This window comes from Triticum dicoccoides, chromosome 4A (genome assembly GCF_002162155.2).
Source record: "Triticum dicoccoides isolate Atlit2015 ecotype Zavitan chromosome 4A, WEW_v2.0, whole genome shotgun sequence".
Taxonomy (NCBI): Eukaryota; Viridiplantae; Streptophyta; class Magnoliopsida; order Poales; family Poaceae; genus Triticum; species Triticum dicoccoides.
Genome location: NC_041386.1, coordinates 721,197,301 through 721,218,773, shown reverse-complemented (window position 1 = coordinate 721,218,773; position 21,473 = coordinate 721,197,301). Strand labels below are relative to the sequence as shown.

General features: G+C 41.5%; 1 protein-coding gene and 2 pseudogenes across 4 annotated transcripts; 1 reads left to right on the top strand and 2 right to left on the bottom strand.

Annotated features, from left to right (window-relative positions):
* The first annotated feature begins 937 nt into the window (after positions 1–937).
* LOC119284247 lies at positions 938–4,265 on the top strand (annotated as a pseudogene).
* Positions 4,266–13,616: 9,351 nt separating this feature from the next.
* LOC119284246 lies at positions 13,617–14,929 on the bottom strand (annotated as a pseudogene).
* Positions 14,930–17,184: 2,255 nt separating this feature from the next.
* Positions 17,185–21,467, bottom strand: LOC119288169. Of its 4 annotated transcripts, XM_037567795.1 has the most exons (8): positions 21,323–21,467; positions 21,072–21,203; positions 20,809–20,978; positions 20,510–20,707; positions 20,178–20,378; positions 19,001–19,092; positions 18,805–18,918; positions 17,185–17,401 (listed from the first exon to the last, which is right to left on the bottom strand). In XM_037567795.1, the coding sequence occupies exons 4-7, from the start codon at positions 20,654–20,656 to the stop codon at positions 18,822–18,824; spliced, it is 537 nt and encodes a 178-aa protein (XP_037423692.1). In that variant the 5' UTR covers positions 20,657–20,707; positions 20,809–20,978; positions 21,072–21,203; positions 21,323–21,467; the 3' UTR covers positions 17,185–17,401; positions 18,805–18,821. The 4 variants fall into 4 exon arrangements, 3 of the variants coding, with proteins under 3 accessions (XP_037423692.1, XP_037423691.1, XP_037423693.1); XM_037567794.1 differs by having other exon boundaries at positions 21,072–21,467; XR_005141126.1 differs by lacking the exon at positions 17,185–17,401 and adding an exon at positions 17,687–17,965 and having other exon boundaries at positions 19,001–19,105; positions 21,072–21,467.
* Positions 21,468–21,473: the final 6 nt, after the last annotated feature.

The following is a 21,473-nucleotide window of genomic DNA, read 5'->3' as shown; positions in this document are numbered from 1 at the left end:
AAGCTGCTTACGTTGGAGTCATAGCTACTTTATTTGCTCTCGCTATTTACAATGTCCAAATTAACGTATACATATGGGACAACAATAAAACGTAATTCTTTTGGATATCACCCACAAGTCCTACCTTGGCAAGGTCGCGATGATGCCGGATGCAAGAATCAGCGCCAACGCATCAAAGGTGGCTGCGGCAAGAGGACGGAGTTTGGTGTGAAAGTTTCGTCCCACCAAAAATCTCCATATAAAGTGCCATTTATATTTTCTCTTGGTTCCCTAAATATAAAGATGAGAGTTTTTTTAAGTTCCCTTTTAAACTTTGCTACAAATCAACAAGCACCAGATCTATTAGCTAGCAAATAAAAAACGGATTTTGCTTCAAATCGAGCATCAAATTTTTGAGCATGACAAACCGAACGTTTTTATGAAAAATCACGTTGTCAGGACTCAGGAGGATGGCAAATTTCTTTAGCATACATGGCAAATCCTTGCCATGTTCAACTTTTTGACAGGATTTCCACGCTTGCTAAAGGAAATTCTCATCCTCGCGACAACATAATTTACCATAAAACCATTTGATTTGTTAGAGCGCTTTTTGCCCTCTAATCTGCGTAATGTGCTAATCTCACCTATCAACCAGAAACGAAAGCCTATTAATTACTAACCTCGGATCAGGGAATGCTTAGCTACAGCTAGCATTTAAATTTTATTGCATGTGCGTCACCTCGTTGTCTCGTTCAGTAACACTTGTGCTCTCCGTACAGCCAGAGACGAAAATCTATTAAAACCTACGTATTATAAATTACTCACGGAGATTGGATTTTCTACTCGGGGTGTACGTACTTTGTACTATATATAAGATCAGGCCCTCGAATCAGAGACTCAGAGTGCAGCATCACCTCCACTCTACCGTTCTGCGCCTTAGTTCAACACGCGAAACCTCTCCATGGAACAGTGGGCGTACTACCTCTGCCTTCTCTTAGCTCTCCTCCCTCTCCTTCTCTTCAAGCTCAACAGGAAGCATAGCGGCGGCAATGGCGGCGTGTGTCTGCCACCCGGTCCGTGGCGGCTACCGGTCATCGGCAGCCTTCATCACCTCGCCGGCAACCCGCTCATGCACCGTGTCATGGCCGACCTCGCACACCAGCTAGACGCGCCTCTCATGTACCTCAAGCTCGGCGAGGTGTCGGTGATGGTGGCCACATCCCCGGAGGCCGCCTATGAGATCATGCGGACGCACGATGTTGTCTTCGCTACGCGGCCATGGAGCCCCACCATGAAGATCATGAACTCGGAAGGGCTGGTATTCGCGCCCTACGGCACCTTGTGGCGGCGGCTCCGCAAGATCTGCGTCCTGGAGCTTCTCAGCGCGCGCCGCGTGCAGTCATTCCGCCACATCCGGGAGGACGAGATCTACCGACTCGTGGCAGTTGTCGCGGCGGTGCCACCCATGGAGCCCGTGAACGTCAGCGAGCGGATTGCCGTGCTCATCACCGATTCGGCGGTACGGGCCATGATCGGGGAAAGGTTCAAGAGGCGTGAGGAGTTCTTGCAGACACTCGAGGATGGTGTCAAGATTGCCAGCGGGTTCAGCCTCGGCGATCTATTCCCGTCGTCGTGGCTCGCAAGCTTCATCAGCGGCACGACACGGCGGGCCGAGGAGTACCACCGCAAGAGCTTCGAGCTCATGGAGTACGCGATCAAGCAACACGAGGAGCAGAGGGCCACCGCCGCTTCAGCGAACGGTGCCATGGAGGAAGGAGAGGACCTAGTGGACGCGCTCCTGAGGATACGCAAGGAAGGTGGCCTGGACGTGCCTCTTACCATGGGAATGATCAAAGCAGTTATACTTGTAAGTACAACAATTTCTTAGCTTCTGCCTCCCCTTTTCAAGCAGTTATACTTTGGCTAGAGTTCCGTAAGAAATATGCCATAATTTTTAAAATTTGAATGATTTGAAGATGATTCACCAGTCACCACGCCCACCTCCCAGTTCAAAATATGCTGTATTAAACAAAAATAAATATAAATATTTTTGATAGTTCATTTCATGCTTGATTAAGTGTATTATCAATGTGTTCTTGTTGATGTTAAAACTTTTTTAATAATTTGAGTCAAACCAAAATAATTGACCAACATAAATTAAAAAAGTTCAAGTATTTTCAAACGGTGAAGTAGTAACCGCAAAACAAAAAGTCATGTATTTCGACACGAGAGAGTAGTTAGCAAGACACAAGTGTTTCTTAATTTGCTTTTTTCTCCAGTTCACAGGGAATGCAATAATTATTCACTTATGTGTTATATTCGCTAGGGCGTTTAACTGGTATTTGCTGAAGTGGCAAGGATCGTTGACTGGGCTGGTTGGACATTAGGACAAATCGGCCGGCCCAGTAGCACGGTCGCTCACGCGCTCGTTATGCTCTTTTTTTTCTTTGTTTTACATTTTCGTAATCATAATTAATTCGTTTACATACTCGTAATGAAAATAAACGTTCTTTAAAATACACGCGGACCAACTTTTCGTATGTTAGGAGCGACAAAAAATAGAGGCAACAGTGAGCTTGTGAGAGGTCCCGAACTAGCTAGGGGCCTGGAGCTCGCGGCGGTCGGACCTAGCCAATCGCCATGATGGCTGCTAGTCATTATAAATTGCTCGTTGCATATAAGGACAGAGAGGAACGTTTATATATGAACACTTTTTTAAACCTTCGAAACATTTCTTGAAAAAAATCAGAACAATTTTTAAATAACGAATATTTTCTAACACAAATAATGTATGAAATACCAAAAAAATCAAGAATATGACAGGGTAACATACTGTCAAATATACATTTTACATTTTATAAAACTATACGAACTTTTTTACATTGTATTAAAAAAATTGTTCAGGTTTCAATATTAGTTGCATTTTTGCTAAAAATGTTTATGTTCCAAATAGTGTTTGCTTTTTCAAAATTGATTGTGTTTTCAAGAAAATTGTTCCTTTTTTTGAAAAAGTATTCAGAATTTTAGAAAGTGTTCACACTTTAAAAGAACGGATATTTCAAAAGTCGTTCAGGCCTCCACGTTTCCAACATACGTGTCCCCTAAAAGATATTTTTCAAATCTTTTTTTGTGCCCTAAAAGATATTTTCAAATCTGGACGCTACGACCTCTGGTTAAATTGCTCGGGCATCTAATTATATAGCACTAACAGCCAATGCTTCTAGTGGCTAGCGGGTGGAGTTTGAACCTCGTGGGCGCAAGTTCCATTACTCCAGAGTTATATATTTTTTTGGGTATTTTTACTTCCGTGTTACAAAAAAGGAAAAGAAAAATTGGTTTGTGCCTGTTGGGCCGGCCCAGATGCGAGCGCACTCAACTTTCCCGGGATTTGAGGTGCCACATCGACTATCCCTGTTTGAGAACACGCTTAAGGTTTAAAATAGACCGGGATTAAAGAGTTCGGTGTGCTGATTCCTGGGATTAAGAGTTCAGGGTTCGAATTATCATTCGTCTACAAGTTCAAGGTTATTTTAGACTTTTTACTATTCACTATTATTCGAGGACTTTCTACTGGATATCTCCCTACATATGGGCGACAATCCAACTCTGCTAAGAATAAGTAGCAACTCAAAATTTCATCATATCGGCAAATTGCAGGATCTGTTTGGTGCGGAAGTGAGACATCAGCAACCACCCTCCAATGGGCCATGTCAAAGCTCATGAGGTACCCAAATGTGATGCGGAAGGCACAAGCCGAAGTACGCAACAATCTTCAAGGAAAGCCTAAGGTGACCGAGGATGACTTGATCAATCTCAAGTACCTTAGACTCGTCATCAAGGAGACAATGTGGCTTCATCCAGCTGCACCCTTGCTTCTCCCTAGGGAGGCAAGGGAGCCTTGCAAAATCCTTGGGTACGACGTCCCCAAGGGCACCACGGTATTGGTGAACGCATGGGCAATCGGAAGAGACCCTAAGCACTGGGAAGACCCTGAAGAGTTCAAACCAGAGAGGTTTGAATCTGGCATGGTTGATTTCAAAGGAACGGACTTTGAGTACATACCGTTTGGGGCAGGTCGAAGGATGTGCCCTGGAATGATGTTCGCGCAAGCTAGCATCAAGATTGTGTTGGCCGGACTTCTCTACCACTTCGACTGGGAACTCCCAGGAGGGATGAAACCAGATGGGTTGGACATGACAGAGGAGATGGGCCTCACTGTCCGACGGAAGAACAACTTGCACCTGCACGCTGTGGTTCGTGTACCCTTTAATTTGCACTTGCATTGATATGTGACGACAAAATCTTAAGTATGAGTTCCTTCTATTTCTTTGTCTAGTGCGAAAGAAGTATTGTTAATTACATCACTGCAAGTGCAAGGTGGATTTGGGTTGAGTTGTGTATTTACTTTGTAAGGCTTTGTTCAATAATATAATAAAAATGATATGTGCATCTCTTGATGTAGAGGCCGGGAGTTATCCTCCTTTTGAAAAATATACTATTTAAAAAAAGAGTAGCGTTTTTTCCTGCCAGCGGTATGCTTTGCTAATCGGTTCTCCCCCCTCACACCACGTACCTTCACCAATTGTTTTTTCCGCCCAACCGATTGTTAGTACGCCACACCATTTTTTCCAGCCTGCTCGTAAGCTAATTAATGTACTTAATTTACTTACACTCTGCATCAATTCCATCTCAACTTAGTTACTGAACATTTTTTTTATAAAATCATGGGCAAATTTTGGTAACCATTTATTTTCACAAACACAGGCAGAATTTGTTGAACATTTGGTTAAACAATTAATATGGGCAGGTAAATTATGAGCTAATATCCTAGAATATTTATATCCCATTGCAACGCACGGGCACTATCCTATTAAATAGTAAAGTTATATAGTGAAATGTTTTGACAAACAAATATTAGAGCCTAAAATATTAGAAAGTTTCTCTTGTTTGAACTCTGCTAACTTTTCTTTGAGCCATGTTTTCTTCAGGGTTTCTATCCGGTTGTTTTGTTACTCCGTTTCTTTTTTCATTTCTTTTGAATAAATGAACATTTTTATATTAAGCAATGAACATTTTTACAACGTGCGATGATACTTTTTTACAAACAGTAGATGAACACTTTGCAAATATGTGACAAATATTTTTCAAATACGCGACGATCAGTTTAATACGCAGAAACACTTAAAACACAAGTTAAGGATTTTGCAAATACATGATGAACATTTTTTTCAAATACATGACGAATATTTTTCAAACATGAGGCGAACATTTTTTATGAGAATTTTGTATTATCTATAATACAGTTTTCCCGAAAAAAATCCCTATTTACCATTTCCTAAGAAAAGTTAAATAAAAACAATCCGAAGAAAATAAACTCACACGGGAGACTTAGGCCCATCTCATGTAAGCCTCATGTAGGCTTTAGTTCGTCCAATACAAAATCTCATGTAAACTTTTTGGAAACCAATGAATATGTTTTGAAAACACTTTTTTTCAAGCTTGTTTACATTTTTAAAAGTGCAAATAATTTTTATGAATAAGGTGAAGAATTTTCGAATTCTTAACATGTCTTAACATTTGATTACAATTTTGTAATTTTTGATTTATTTTCTAATTGGGAAAAATCTTTGAGACCATGAATATTTTTTTAACATTTTATAATTTATTGAATTTGTGAACAAATTTCAAAAATGGGAACATTTTTTGAGATACATCGAAATTTTAAAATACTAGACAATTGCCCGTGCTTTGCAACGGGAGTATAAACATTTTTTTAACACAGTACAGATGCAAGCGCTCATATACACGTGCATACACTCACCCCTATGAACGCACACACGCACACCCTACCCCTATAAGCACCTCTGAAAGACTGAGTCGGCATATCATCTTGAAATTTACGAAGTCACCGTAGTCACGTCGTCGTCGACGGGAACGTCTCCTCCCACTAAATGCGCATCACCGGAAATCCTGAAATAAATCCAGGAATAAATGCGAGCACCAGGATTTGAACCCTGCTGGGCTGGGATACCATAGTCCCTCTAACCATCCAACCACAGGTTGGTTCGCGGAGTATAAACATCTAATAGATTAGCCTGTGACTGCACGTCTATTATTATATTGATGCGCTAAAATCTTAACAAGTTTTCTATGCAATCGCCATGATTACCTGTCATTTTATTGTTAAGCACTTATTATTTGGTAAGAATTTAGTAACTTATCAGAAAAATACGTTTTTATTTTAGTAAGTTAATAAAACATGAGACAATTAATTCTATTTTAGGGAGAATGGACGGGAGGAAAATCAGAGATGGGGGAAAAATGAGAGAGGAGAAGAAAAGAGTAGGATGTATATAAGTAAGGTTAGACGAAAGAGAGGTGAAATGATAATATTATGTTTTTTAAGTAGTAGAGATTTCTTTCTTCATTTCTTTGGAATAGATGAACATTTTTGCATTAAGCAATGAACATTTTTATATTAAGCAATGAACCTTTTAATATGAAGCAATGAACATTTTCACAATATGCGATGATACGTTTTTACAAACAGTACATGAACACTTTGCAAATATGTGACAAACAATTGTCAAATACGCGACAATCTATTTAATACGCATAAAAACTTACAACACATGATGAGCATTTTGCAAATACATGATGAACATTAATTTTTGCAAATATATGACGAATATTTTTCAAATATGCGGCGAACATTGTTATGAGCATTTTGTATTATCTATAATATAGTTTTCCAGAAAAATAACCCAATCTACCATTTCTTAAGAAAATTTAAATACAAGAATCCAAAGAAAACCACACTCAAACCGGAGACTTGGGCCCGTCTCATGTAAGTCTCGTGTAGGCTTTAGTTCGTCGTGTCCAAGGCACATAACAGTACCCAACTGTGTCGGGCCTTTAGAAGGCACATTAGCAGAAGTGCATGCTGACTGTAGCACAGTTCAAACTTTTTTGAAACCAGTGAACATGTTTTGAAAACAACTTTTTTTCAAGATTTTTTAAATTTTTTCAAAATTCAAACATTTTATTAAAACGTGAGGAATTTTGAATTCCGAACATTTCTTAACAATTCTGAACAAATTTTGGAATTTCTGAACATTTTCCGAAATTGGGAAAAATCCTCGATCCATGAACATATTGAAACATTTTTATAATTTATTGAATTTGTGAAAATTTTGAAAAATGGGAACATCTTTTGAGATACATCAAACTTTTAAAATACTAGACAATTGCCCGTGCATTGCAACAGGAGTATAAACATTATATTAGATTAGCCCATGACTGCACATCTATAATTATATTGATGCGTTAAAATCTTATCAAGTTTTTGCATGCAATCGCCATGATTTACTTGTCATTTTATTGTTAAGCACATATTATTTGGTAAGAATTTAATAACTTACCAAACAAAATATGTTTTTATTTGGTAAGTTAATGAAACATGAGACAATTAATCCTATTCTAGGGAGAATGGACGGGAGAAAAAACAGAGATGAGGGGAAAATGGGAGAGGTGAAGAAAAGAGTGGGACGTATATAAAGTAGATTGGAAGAAAGAGAGGTGGAATGAGAACCTTACGTTCTATGCATGTAGTAGAGATTTCTTGCTTCACGTCTTTTGAATAGACATTTTTATATTAAGCAATGAACAATTTTATATTAAGCAATGAACATTTTCACAATATGCGATGATAAGTTTTTACAAACAGTAGATGAACACTTTGCAAATATGTGAAAAACATTTTTCCAGTACGTGACGATCAGTTTACTACGCAGAAACACTTAGAACACATGATGAGCATTTTGCAAATACACGATGAACATTGTTTTCTCAAATACGTGACGAATATTTTTCAAATATGCGGCAAACATTTTTATGAACATTTCGTATTATCTATAATATGGTTTTCAAGAAAAATAACCTGATTCACCATTTCCTAAGAAAAGTTAAATAGAAAAATTCCAAAGAAAAGCCAACTCAAACCGGAGACTTGGGCCCGTCTCATGTAAGTCTCATGTAGGCTTTAGTTCGTCTAATACAGTATCCAAGGCACATTAACGGTGCCCAACTGTGCCGGCCCTTTGGAAGGCATAGTAGTAGAAGTTCATGGGGACTGTAGTATGGTTCAAACTTTTTTGAAACCAGTGAACATGTTTACAAAAACACATTTTTTTCAAGCTTGTTTACATTATTTCGAAATGCAAAAAAAAATTTGAAAAAATTGAAGATTTTTTGAATTCCAAACATCACTTCACAATTGTGAACAATTTTTGGAATTTCTTAACATTTTTCGAAATCGGGAAAAATCTTCGAGACCATGAACATTTCTTAAATATTTTTATAATTTATTGAATTTTGAACAAATTTGAAAAATGGGAACATCTTTTGAGATACATTGAACTTTTAAAACAGTAAACAATTGCCCGTGCGTTGCAACGGGAGTATAAACATTCTAGTAGATTAGCCCATGACAACACGTCTATTATTATATTGATGCGCTAAAATCTTAGCAAGTTTTTGTATTCAATCACCATGATTTACTTGTCATTTTAATGTTAAACACTTATTCTTTGGTAAGAATTTAATAACTTACCAAACCAAATTGAGACAATTAATTCTATTTTAGGGAGAATGGATGGGAGAAAATCAGAGATGGGAGGAAAAATGAAAGAGGAGAAGAAAAGGGTGGGACATATATAAGGAAGTTTGAACAAAAGAGAGGTGAAATTGGAATCTTATGTTTTTCTAAGTAGTAGAGATATATATATGTTTGCACGTCTCACATGTTTTGTTCTGTGTAATCATTGGCCATAGCTAACTCCATCACACATGTCCGCTACCAAGTGTATCGTGTGTGATAAGCCAAGGTACCGCACATGGTTATCCATTATCGACGTACCACTGGGATTTAAAAGACAACATTGGAGCGGAACGGGTCTTCCATTAAAAGATGAGCAGGGAAGAGTTACTCTGCATGGAATCACACAAAAAATGGGTCTTCACGGTCCATTCAGCGTACCACCTGAAGATGGAGACCAAGAGGCGGCTGGCTGGGACTGTAGATTGTTCATCCTCGGTCTCGGCTCACCGCGGATGGCTCCGATGTCAGTGGCAAGGAAAATACCATGCATGGCGGCTGGCGATGGATGGTCTTACTGTGGGGGGCGAACCCTAACATCGTCATATAAAATTCGGAGTATTATATGCTGCATGCAGGAGGGAGGGGACAGTCCTTCGTATGTTCTGGACGTGCCCTCACGCCTGAAAGTGTTGGAAGGGGATCAACATTACAAGAGGGTCAAGCGATTGACTGCACCCCTCCATCAGCAATACATGAGCAACATTATTTCTTGCGTATGTGGCTATTGAACTGGATGGAGGGAAGAGCGAATGAAATGCACAGAGCAACAATATTGATGATGCTCTATCGATATCATATGTGGCTCACACGTAATGATGCCCGCGAAGGAAAAGCTATTAAAGACCCAGGCAGGCTGATAGCGAGAGTATGGATCGGCTGCTTGATGAGTAGCAATCAGTTCATGAATAAACTCCAGTGATGAAAACCAATATGAGCGAAAAATGGAGTCCACCCGACGAGGGCTGGGTCAAAGTGAATGCAGACAGAGGGACGGACAAGCTCGGAATATCAGATATGACTGCTTGAATAAAAGTGGTAAGAGTTGGTTGCATGTTGGACCGGGCTGTATTTTGGACGTGTTGAACTCAGATTTGGCTGCGGTTCAATTAAATAAAGCAGCAATTTTACCTTCAGAAAAAAAGAAACTGTTTTTGCAATAGGTTTTTTTAGGAGTCATTTTACAGTGCATCCGGATGATATGGACCGTCCGTCGGAGCGAATTCGACGGTCCAGATCCGATGCAATACGCTGATGTCACGTGTATTATATCAGACCTCGAGGGGCATTTTCGGGAGAAAAATATTTCGAACTGATCTGATTTTTCCTCCCAAATATTTCGAGGGGTATTCTCGGTACGAATTTCAGGGCTTTTTTCAGGTCGTTTTTATCCCGTTCGCTAGGGTTTATTCCTCGCCGCCGCTAGGGTTTAAATCCTTGCCGGTAGGATCTAGCCGCTCGTCGCGGCCCCTCCCTGCCTCGTCGCCGACAGGATCTAGCCGCGCGTCGCGGCCCCTCCCTCCCTCATCGCCGGCAGGATCTAACCGCGCGTCGCGGCCCCTCCCTTCCTCCACCCCAACTCCCTCGCGATCTCGCGCCACCTTTTCAACGAACACGAGAGAAGGCCCACTGCCCTCCACGCGGCGGCCGCCGGCGAAGAGTCGGCGCCATCCCACCTCCCAGTCCTCCTTGCGGGTCCTCCAATTGGTTGTTAATTTTCATCCTCTACATATCATTTCTCAGCCATGGCTACAGCTTTGATCTAGCCATGCATCTCGTCCGATGGCAAGGTGGTTGGGTATGGATCATGTTCTGCGGGACTAGATGAAGCCGGCCGCCGGCCTCGACGGCCAGCCCCATTCGTCCAGCCCCGACTGCATGATCTACGAACGTTAAATCGTTGCATTCAACATGTATTCTTTCAATTTGGCTGATAGGTGAGATTTGGAGATCAATAGAGATGATAAGCTATTACTTTTAGAATGTACTATAAACAATTCATAGCTTATGTTGCTCAATATTTATGATGCTCGCTTCTTCTTGTGCAATTGCTGGACTGGGATCAACAAACTTGGCATGTGCTTTATGTGAAAAATTAGATTCACATGGGATATCCAGCTTTTCAAGATTGCTGTTAATTCTTATTATGATGTTTTAGCCTTGTTAAAAGGAAAATAATGGTCCTCGCAAAAAGCAGAGAGAAAGGATGGGCATTTCATTCTTCCATATGTTGCATTTAATTCTTCCATGTTTAGTTATGTCCAACATCTGTTACATGCACACACTTGACAAGGTTAGTACAAGTATTAATTTTTCCTCTGTTTTGCAGGGCTATGATAGAACATGCTATGTGATTCCCTGAGGCAGGATGGATGTACCATGGCCACACCACTGTGCTCCTGAAGGTGATCGCTTCAATTCAGCGTTGCAGCACCTGCAGAGGCCCCCTATGGTACGTGCTTTACTCTTGTTATCCTATGCTCTATTTTTTTGGCTTTGCGGCCTGGCTACGAGACATAGCTGGGATTGCGTGTCGAATCAGGCAGTATTTTTGACTTATGTTGTGAGGCTATGCTCATGCTCGTACCTTTTTCTCTCGTATGATAATAGACATACCATAATCCATTATTCTTCTACGGTTGCCCCAGGCACCATTACCTTCAATTATTTTGAACAAGCCGACTTAGCTCGATATGCTGGATACGGAGTAGGCCCACTATGGGAGTGATCGAACTCACGACCTCAAAGACCCGACCACATGTTCGTAGCCACTCAAACAAACGCGTCCAGCTAACCAATTGTCAGCGTGAATATTTAAGAATATACTGCAATATCAGATTCAAAACAAAAAAAAATATTTTTAAAACTTTTCAAAAGAAAAATCATAACTCTGAACTGCTAAATATACTTGGCAACATGAATAATTTTTCAAATAATGAACAGTTTTTTTAAAAAGAAACCACACATTTACAAAAGCACAAAAAAAATAGGACGGAACATTTTTGGAAATTCACAAAAAGAAATATAAATGATGAACGTTTTGTAAAAATACGAAGATTTAAATTTGTGAACAATTTTTGGGAATGGGGAAATGTTTTGAACATTTCAAAGAAAAATTTAGAAAATGTGTATTTATTTCAAAAACAAAATTCAATTTTTAATCATCTCACTAAAATAGAAATATTTTTCAAATTTGTAAAAAAATGCCTTTTCTAAATCTTGAACAAATTTGGAGAAACCCAAACAATTTTAAAAAATGGGACTCAATTTTCTAGTTTTGAAACAAAAATTGGAAGGATAATATTTATAAAATTGCACACATTTTTAAATAGGAACACAATTTTGGAATCTGTAACATGAACTACGGAATATACTTGGCAACGTGAACAATTTTCCAAATTACAAACAGTTTTTTTTTTGAAAATTCCTAACATTTTGGGAAAAACAAGAACAAAATGTTTGAACGGAGCATTTCTTGAAATTCACATACATTTCTTAAAAACATGAACCGTTTATAAAAATACGAATTTTGTTTAAGTAGTGAACAAATTTTGAAAATTGGAACATATTTTGAACATTCAGAAGAATTTTAGAAAATTTCTTTCTTTAATGGAAACATTATTTTCATTTTCTGAATATATCGGTAAAACATGAATATTTTCAAATATGGAACATTTTTCAATGCATTTTCTTAAATATTGGGAAATTTCTAAAAATAGAGACATTTAAAAAATGGGAATAATTTTTAATATTTTGAACAAATTTTGGAACGACAAAAAAAGATTTTCTGAAATTGGAACACCTTTTTGGAATTCGTAAATTTCTATGAAAATTTGAATAAGAAATGAAATTTCGAAATATTTTTTGAAAATTTTGAATTTTAGAAAAAAATGCATTTCGAGTATGGCCTTGATTTACTCGGAATCGCAGGCCTATTTGTTTATTAGCTCCTACTTGTAGTGTACTCTTTAGTGGATAGACCTGGAATCGTAAATATGAAAAATAAACAGAAAATAGAAGGAGAAAGAATCAGAAGAAGAAAAGTAGAAACAAAACACAGCAAACAAAGAGTGGCCCAGTCTTGGCGCCCTGTGCGTACGTTGAATTATTTGCCGCTCTATGTGGAAATAGGATTTTTTGTTGCTGCGTGGGCATGAAAAAATGGGCGGACTTTACTGGGCCATAGCGCGCGCGGCCCATGTTCATAATTCTGGACAATTCTTTTTCTTTTGCTAATAGACAAATATATAAAAGTTTAGTACCACCTTGGATAGATTTTTTTTTCTTTTAGCGGTGAACGGATGAAATAATTGAAGAAATACACCTTGCTTTATTAGTAGGTATAGAGGTATAGATATAGATATAGATATAGATTTTGAAACAAGAAAAAAATAGTTATACATCAAAACTACTTTGTGCACGATGTGCATGGCCGGTTTGTGCACGATGCATAATCGGATGATGTTGTGGATGCTGCTTCTTAACACCAACGGCTTGATTAACAACATCATGCATAAATCGGCCAGAGGACATCCTGTGTATAGCAGTGCTGATAAAATATTATGTAGTACACTGAAATAAGACAAACTTTGCCCAAGCAACAAAATATAGCATGAATCTCAAAGCAACGATGGACGATGGGTGCATGCACGTTATATCAAGTGCATGTAATATCATTTCTCAATAATAATGGCTCATTGTCCGAAATCATAAACATAGCCCGGGAGCACCCATAGCTTCTCCAGTTGACTATAATGGCCATCATACCCCGGCGGTCTCATTAGACTGGATGAAACGGCTCTGGTTGTGCTCGGCATTAGTTGACCATGCTCGATCACAGTGCAAGGTTCATCCGAACCTTCAATAGGTCTCGCAACATAAATGCAGTTACTCTTTCCTCCCCAACTCTCGGTGCTCAAGCAAGAAAATGTAGGGTTCCTCCTATCAAAGGTAACAAAGAGTGTCCAATTCTCCAACTTCTCTACTCCACCCACTTGGCTGGTTCCGTTGACAAGTCAAGGTGAAAGACTAGAAACATAGCATGGATGCCATATAGTTCGTCAGAGACTACCGATAGGTCAATCAGGAGAAGCCTCTCGCCACATACCGCCAACCATGGCTTGAAATGGTGGTCAATAACCATGTCCCCTCCCCTCACAACTGCTACTTCATGCGTGGCAAGCTGAGGCAAAAATTGCATAATGTGGATCCTCTGAAGAAAGTCGATGGCAAACATCTGACCTTCGAAGAACATGATCTGAAGGATGCGAGCACCACCAGAAGCAAATGTCTTCTCAACCCATGAGTGTGTTCCAGACTTCCACTGGATCATAGAGGTGTTCGAACAAAGGAGAAGGCACGAGTTGGACGAATTGAGCAGAGCTGTAAGAATCCCATAATAGTAGTTCCCAAAGTTGTTGCCAGGTCAGAGTTTTGGAGATTTAATTTTAGTGCCAGTGTATGCATTGACAAGTAGGCAATGCGCCTGATCAAAGAATATAAGATACCCGTATGAGGAACCTAAATAGCGCGCTGAACTTGGAGCATTTCGCGGGGCCAAATATCGAGGGGGCAAAGCTATCCTGGAAGGATCAACAAGCTGCCATTTGCATTTCGACAAAAGGATGCACGTGGCACTGCCCCGCTGTTGACGAGCATAATGGGCATCAGGTTTGAGGTGGAGCGGGGGAAAGGTGGATGTATATATAGATGGAAATGAAGAGGCCGCGGAGCGCCAAGATTTGCAGGTGCCATCGAAGGCGAGGAAGCCACGGAATGAACTCAGGAGAGCAATCCCTTGGTGAAGCATGACGTCGAGGAGGTTTGTCCAATCACGGTGTTCATGCAAAGGAGGCGAGGGAGAGCTTGAAGCGGATGGCTTGCCAACAGCAACAGCGAATTTTCTTTCACTGTGAAAAATTTAAGGTTAGTAGAGCAGAAGATAGAATTCATACACAAATGTTGTGTGGGGCAAACAAGAAGGACCAACTAGATTTATTGAGAAAATAATCAAGCTTCATGAATTTTCATGGCTACGATAAGCCACATCAGAGTTGAACAACATTGAGCTCATCGTCTAGCCAGTTACTGTATCTCAGTTTGGAAAATCTAGCATAATTAACTAGATAAACTTGAGATGAAATCAGAAGTACCAAACGCAGTTGGACAAAGACTCGAGCAACAAGAAGGTGCGGTAATCAAGGGTGAACGTGCAGACCTAATAGGGCTGAGAGCGGTGAGCAGCACCAGCGGTGGGTGGTCAACCGGCGCTCTTCGGCGGCTGCTGCCGGCCATGGTCGCCTATACGTACCTACTACCTCGAACGCGCATTCGTGTGTTCTTCTTATCGGATGATGAGCCGGTCGGCCGGCGAGGAGATTAATTAATTAAGCTAAGGCCGGCGGTGCTTGTCGCATCGATTATAGTTGCAGATCCCGGCGATCTAGACAGAGAACAAATGAGAGAGATCGAGAGTGCAAAGGTAGGAGACGATGCTTTTGCGCTGCGAACTACCTCTGCAGCTTTTCGGGTTTTCTGTTATTAAGCCTGCTTAAACGAGCTGCTGAAAGTAAGAAGAAATGGTCGCCCACGAACAAGCCTATAGATCGTTCCATCCCACGATGCTCGCCATGGTTGAACCCTACATGCTCGCCACGACTTGCGTGATCCATGCCATCCCATGGCGCTCGTCGGACGAGCTAAAAAACACGCTAACAACTTAACTGAATCTACTGCATCTATAAGTGCACATACACACACTGACAGACTGAACTTTATTCAGTAAACCTAAACTAACTGAAACTTCTGAAACTTTGGCAGAGAAGATCAAATGCAGCTGATTATCTAACAAATCCCGCCCTAATCTGTTGCACCTGTGTGATCCCGAGCCTTCTTCGCAGCTCACTGAACTGTGTTCTGCCCAGCGACGTGGTGAGGATGTCCGCGACTTGATCACCTGTCCTTACATGCTCAACATCTACCCTGCCCAGCTCAACACGCTCTCGAATATAATGATACCTGAGGACAATGTGTTTGCTCCTCTCATGATGGACTGGGTTCTTGCTGAGCTCAATAGCCGATCTGTTGTCAATCTTGAGCTTCACCTTCTGAACTTCTTCCCCAAGCATTTCTGCAAGTAACCTGCTTAACCAGACGGCCTGAGTAGCTGTTATTGCTCCTGCTATATATTCAGCTTCGCACGACAACAGAGCCACGATCTTCTGCTTTTGAGAGGACCAAGTAATCGCACCTGATCCGAGGGAGAAAATGACTCCAGTGGTGCTCTTGCGATCATTGAGATCACCAGCATGGTCACTGTCGCTGTAGCCTGTCAGCACTTATTTCTCTCCTTTTCTGAAGATGCATCTATAACCAAGTGTCCCTTTGATGTATCGCAGAAGCTGCTTCACTGCGATCCAGTGCTCTTTTCTTGGTGACTCCAAAAATCTGCTGAGAATTCCGACCGCATATGCAATGTCAGGTCTTGTGTTTACCAGATATCTGAGACTACCAATCAAGTTGCGGTACTATGTTGCATCCACTGCATGACTGATGTTCTTCTTCAGTTTCAGCCAATTCTCCATTGGTGTGCTGCAGGGATTGCATTCCTCCAACCCTGCATCCTGCAAGATTTTGGCGGCATATTGACTGGCACACTGTGACCACACCCTCCTCCTGCTTCACCTTAATTCCCAGGTAATAGCTGAGAATGTCGAGGTCGCTCATCTGAAACAAATCTTTCATCTGCTTCTTGAAGTGATCAATTTCGCCAGCAGCTGTCCCTGTGATGATCAGATCGTCCACATAGACACCAACCAACAGAAAACTGTCTTTGTTACCTTGCCTGTAGAGAGCATGATCGAGCTGACAACGCTCAAACACAAGGGAGTGAAGTGTGGCATCCATCTTTGCATTCCAGGCGCGCGGTGCTTGACGAAGACCATACAGAGCCTTCTGCAACTTGAGCATGCAGTGTGCGTTGTTGCTGTCGATGAAAGTTCACTACAAGAAATATGTCAACTTGTGACCTTGACTATTGGTCACTGAAAGGTCATTGTTTTTTATTTGCGACCTTTTTGTGACCAAAAACAGAAGGTCAAAAGCTGGCAGTCGTAAACTGAAATTAACGACCTTCTCTGTGAGAAGGTCGTAGACGTTTACGACCAAAACAGAAGGTCATTGAACCCATGACCTTTTGTTTTGGTCACTAGCTGTCTGCCCAGGCCACGTCGGATCCGACGTGGCAATCTGAAGTGGCAAAACTACGACTAATTGAAAAGGTCACTGACAAAATTCAGCCCGGTCCGATTAGGTGTTTTACATGGGCCAAGCCCAACAATTCAGCCCATTTAGTATATTTATTTCTATTAATTTTTGTCAGCTACATGGGCCAAGCCCTACTGTTCAGCCCATCAACTTCTATGCACGTTTGGCCTTTCAAGAATATAGGTACTATTTTGTGCAGCCCATTTTCTAGTTTATATTCAGCCTTTTTATACATTCAAATAATAAGTAAAATTTTCAGCCCATTCACATCTATGCGGCCCATATTCATACAAATGATTCTCCTTTTCAATAAATTTTGCAAATAATTTCATAATTCATCACTAAATATGTTTACATCACAGGCCATAAAGCCCTACAAAATAGTATCACATGTTCCTATACAAAACTATCAAATCATACATACAACAAAACAGAATACAAAAAATTTAGTTCAATAAAAATTAGTTTTATTCCTCTTCCATCTTCCAGAACACACAACACCTGTGAAAAAAAAGATGCCACATAAAAAATGGAAGGATCAGCCATTAGAAGCATATTGAATACAAGGGAAACAATCAAACTAAAGAAATGAAAGGCATTCTGATATATAAATTCAATGTAGATGAAATTGTATAAGCGCTTATTTTTATTTCCTTAGACTTAGACCGCGCAAGACAAGAATTTTTTGCTATTTACAATTTCATATTCTTGTTACTAGATGTTCTATAGCACTATGAAAATTTTGACAACACGAATATTTTTTATGTTACCATAACAAACAGAAATGAAATCTGATTGCAAGACATATGGCATTATCAACAAGACAAAGCAAAATGTAATCTGATGGTTCACTTCATTGCCACACGCTAACTGCTGACTATGACATGCATATATATAGTATCATGTTTGCAGAGGCATTTACTGCTGTGCAAGGGAGCAAAACCAACATGTAGAGAAGGGACTCGATTTGGTTGTCCCAGCAGTTTCCTTTCCTCACCAGCTCCCATTCCCGTTGCCGTACATCATACATCTAGCTCCCCCGGTACACATGGCATAATTTAGGTGCTAGAAAGAGAAATTAGAGCTCCTTACACACTGGACAGACATAAAACTTCAGAGCCAATAACGAGCATAGATAGCAGTTTATCCCCCTAAAGCACACATCCAACCATACTGAGAGACTAAGATGAAACATGCATATATACTAAATTAATTTAGACACTCTTGCCAACATATTCAGCTCGAAATGCAGTATGTCAAGACAATTTGCTTGTAGTAACAAGTAGTAACGTCAAGAGATCTATGCTTGGAATCACAACCAACCAATACTTCATTAACAGGTCACACATCAAAATCTGTGTTTATAATAACTGCTGAAGATGGGTTCAGCTTCTATGCCTAGAATAACTACTCACGGTGAAATCTGGATGTGTGTAGCAGTTACTAGTATGCAAAGTTGATCATGGTGCTACTGGCAGACACTTGCACTGTTTTATTCTCCAATGATCATATCAGGTTGTAAAATCTATACAGTATTAAGTATAGACTAAGCAATACTGCATAGGCCTTTTCTTCCAGGTGTTCAGTTTATAAAAAAGTTGGCCAACAAAATTATTCAGTGGCAAGCCTCACATCTGTTGCCGGATTCTGGCATCTTACCAGCACCGAAACACAGGCACGACACACAGATCAGATCAGGGCGAGGCAAACATTCTACCCAACAAGGACAACAGCCTATCCCACTACCAACTACCATCTCACAAAGCACGAAACAGCAACCACAAGATCAATATCACCTCTCTCTCTCTCTCTCTCTCTCTCTCTCTCTCTCTCTCCCTCTCTCTCTCTCTCTCTCAGAAAAAAAAGCATCGCTAGTCAAAGCGCTCGGGCAAACATCAGCTCACCTGATGAGTAAAGCCCTCTAGATGTCCCTTTGGGGGAGCTTGATCGCTCTGCTCTTCAGCAGCAACATCAGGCTCCAGATCCGTGGCACCTGCGGACATACTGCACACCCCAGTCTGCAAGAGATTCAAAAAACCATCAACCAAACATAAGGTCCAAGGATGAACTGAGAGCAGGGAGGGGAAACATTAACCATACCGCGAATCAAGATCAGCGTACAGAGTGGAAACGAGGGTCGTCTCTCCCTGCGCGTTCGACTTGCCAGTGTGACTGGTCAGTGAGAAGCATAGCTGGACACTTCACCTGTGTTAAGAACCAAGCAAATGGTAGTATAATCACATGATGCACAAGTATATTAAACGGAGTAGAAAACTGCGCGTGCTGTGTTTAATCCCTCGACATGAACAATTCAGCTTCAGTTGGGTTTTACTTCAGTATGTCATCTGAAGAAAAAGGGGACATGTTTTTGTTCCATTTTTTCGTTCACTAGATTAGTGTTCACCATTGAGTTGTAAATCTAATCCATTCGAGCACTGTGAAGACAGAGCAATCCAAACTGCTATTACTAATTTATAGAGATGTATAAGAAATAAATTAAACGCAGAGCCGCAGTTTTCTGTAGCATATGAACCAAGACATGGAGTAAAAGTTATGTAGCCGTAAAAGACTACTTGAGGACTGACTTGACGGTGTCTTTTGCTAAAACAGATCCTTCTGCGCTTCTACGTGGTCTTACTGTTCGTGCAAGGTGAAACGTACACTTCAGCATAAAAGGAAGCACACCTTGGAACAGAGCTGCTCAGCCTATGAACCGAGGGACTCCATAAAATGGTAATGGTACTTCTCCTAGCAAACCTACTCATTACATGATTATTTGGTGATACATTCAATCTGGTTAAGCACCAATCAGCCAAATGCGGATCGTTCTTGAACAGAGACAGAGAATGTATGCCACGAAGTATCATTCTACTCTATCACAGGGAGCAGCACTAGCACAAGATACCAAGTGAGATATCCATGTGTTACAATAAAGCATGGACTGTATCCCTTTTCATAATTTGCTACTGAATCAGATACCCACTATACAACACAATGATAGAATTTGTATACAACTGTTTCTCCACGAAGTATCATCCTACCTAGTATCTAGAATTTAGCATCAGGCAAGCCAAAGATTGCAGTCAGACACCCTGACACGACAAGTGACCCTAACTGTACAACAACTCAAGTCAAACAGACACAATAATACAGCACCACCAATCATGTCAACCCTCACCAAACTGAATCCTACTGAGACGAGCCAACAGAACAACACCAGGAAATTAAAAAAAATATGCGATACGCCCACGATGACGGCAGAATCCGATGGCCTCACCTGTTCCCCCATGGGCACGACGAGCCTGGCGTCGCACTCGCGGCTGTGCGTGATGCAGTGCAGCCACCAGCGGGTGCGCAGGGTGAGGTTGATCTGCGTGCCGTGGCGTACCTCTGAAAAGTGCTCTTCAGGAGATGTGAGGTACCAGACAGCAGTCTTCAGCATCCTTGCAAACTGGCTGCTGCTGTACTGCTTCATGTCCTGCAACAACAACATCAGCAACAAGAACAAGCCCTTCAGTTCACCAGTTGGTCCATGAATCGGATACTTGACAGATATACTGTATATTGCTACTATTAGTTAGACACAAAAAGAGGTGATAATTAATAAACCTCTTCCTCCTGATAGCACCGGAACGTGGCGGCGAGCTGCGGCTTGCTCCTGGTGCTCACGATCCGGACGCCGTCGCTGTCGTGCGGCTGCTTCTTCCTCCTGATGGCCTCTGCCAGCTGCGCGGCCTCCAGCTTCGCCACCTCCATGTCCACGCTCTCCTCCGCGCATCGGTACGACCTCACCAGGCTCACCAACAGCTGCAATAACCAAGAAGCAGGGCACCATCGCCATGCTAAGCAAGCACCCAGCAGAGCCAGGAACCTTACACATACTACTCTGTAATGGATTGCTGAGTCACCTTCCTGAGCGGTTCTTGGAACAAACTAATGGAGCATACAGAACAAGCAGAATTTTCTGAAATTGCACATATTGGCCGCGTCCTTCTCGCTCGAGTACTTCTTGTAGACGACTTTCAGCTTGCTATCAGGCGCGCTGGAGTGCGAGGCCACAGGGATCTTGGCCGCGTCCCTGAAACCAATCATCACGCAAAATCAGTCACTGCCCCTGAATGAAATCATCACAGATTCAAGCTATGAGGGATTCAGTAGCGTGCGTGCTTACATCAGTTGTGCTTCAGTGAAGCCAGTGTGGTGCTTCAGTGTGTCGGTCCACAGAGGGGTCTTCTTCAGGGTGAGCCTGGCCGCATAGACAGCAGGCGGCGACCATGGAGGGCTTGGACTGCACCAGACCATACTGCAGCAGCCCCATCTCCGCGAAGAAGAAGACGGTGTTCACGGATGAGTTCACGGATCAAATCTTGCCAATTTGTCCTACGGCAGTGCGTAGCGTAAGGGCGTTGGTTGAGCGCGTACCGTATGACGGAGTCGGAGAACATCTACTCGCGTCGGAGGGAGTTGAGGTCGCCGCTGTCGCAGCGGTCGATGGCGAAGCCGACGACGGCGTCGGTGGCGAGGACGCCGCGGAGGGCGGGGAGCAGCGGGTGGCGCAGGGCCAGGAGCCCAT

Excerpts from the sequence above, each read along its gene's own strand:
- LOC119288169 (XM_037567794.1), bottom strand. The coding sequence starts at position 20,656 with ATGGAGGTGGCGAAGCTGGAGGCCGCGCAGCTGGCAGAGGCCATCAGG. Across the intron at positions 20,379-20,509 it reads GGTGCTATCAGGAGGAAGAG|GACATGAAGCAGTACAGCAG; the intron begins GTTTATTAATTA and ends TTGTTGTTGCAG. Across the intron at positions 18,919-19,000 it reads TACGCTGATCTTGATTCGCG|ACTGGGGTGTGCAGTATGTC; the intron begins GTATGGTTAATG and ends AATCTCTTGCAG.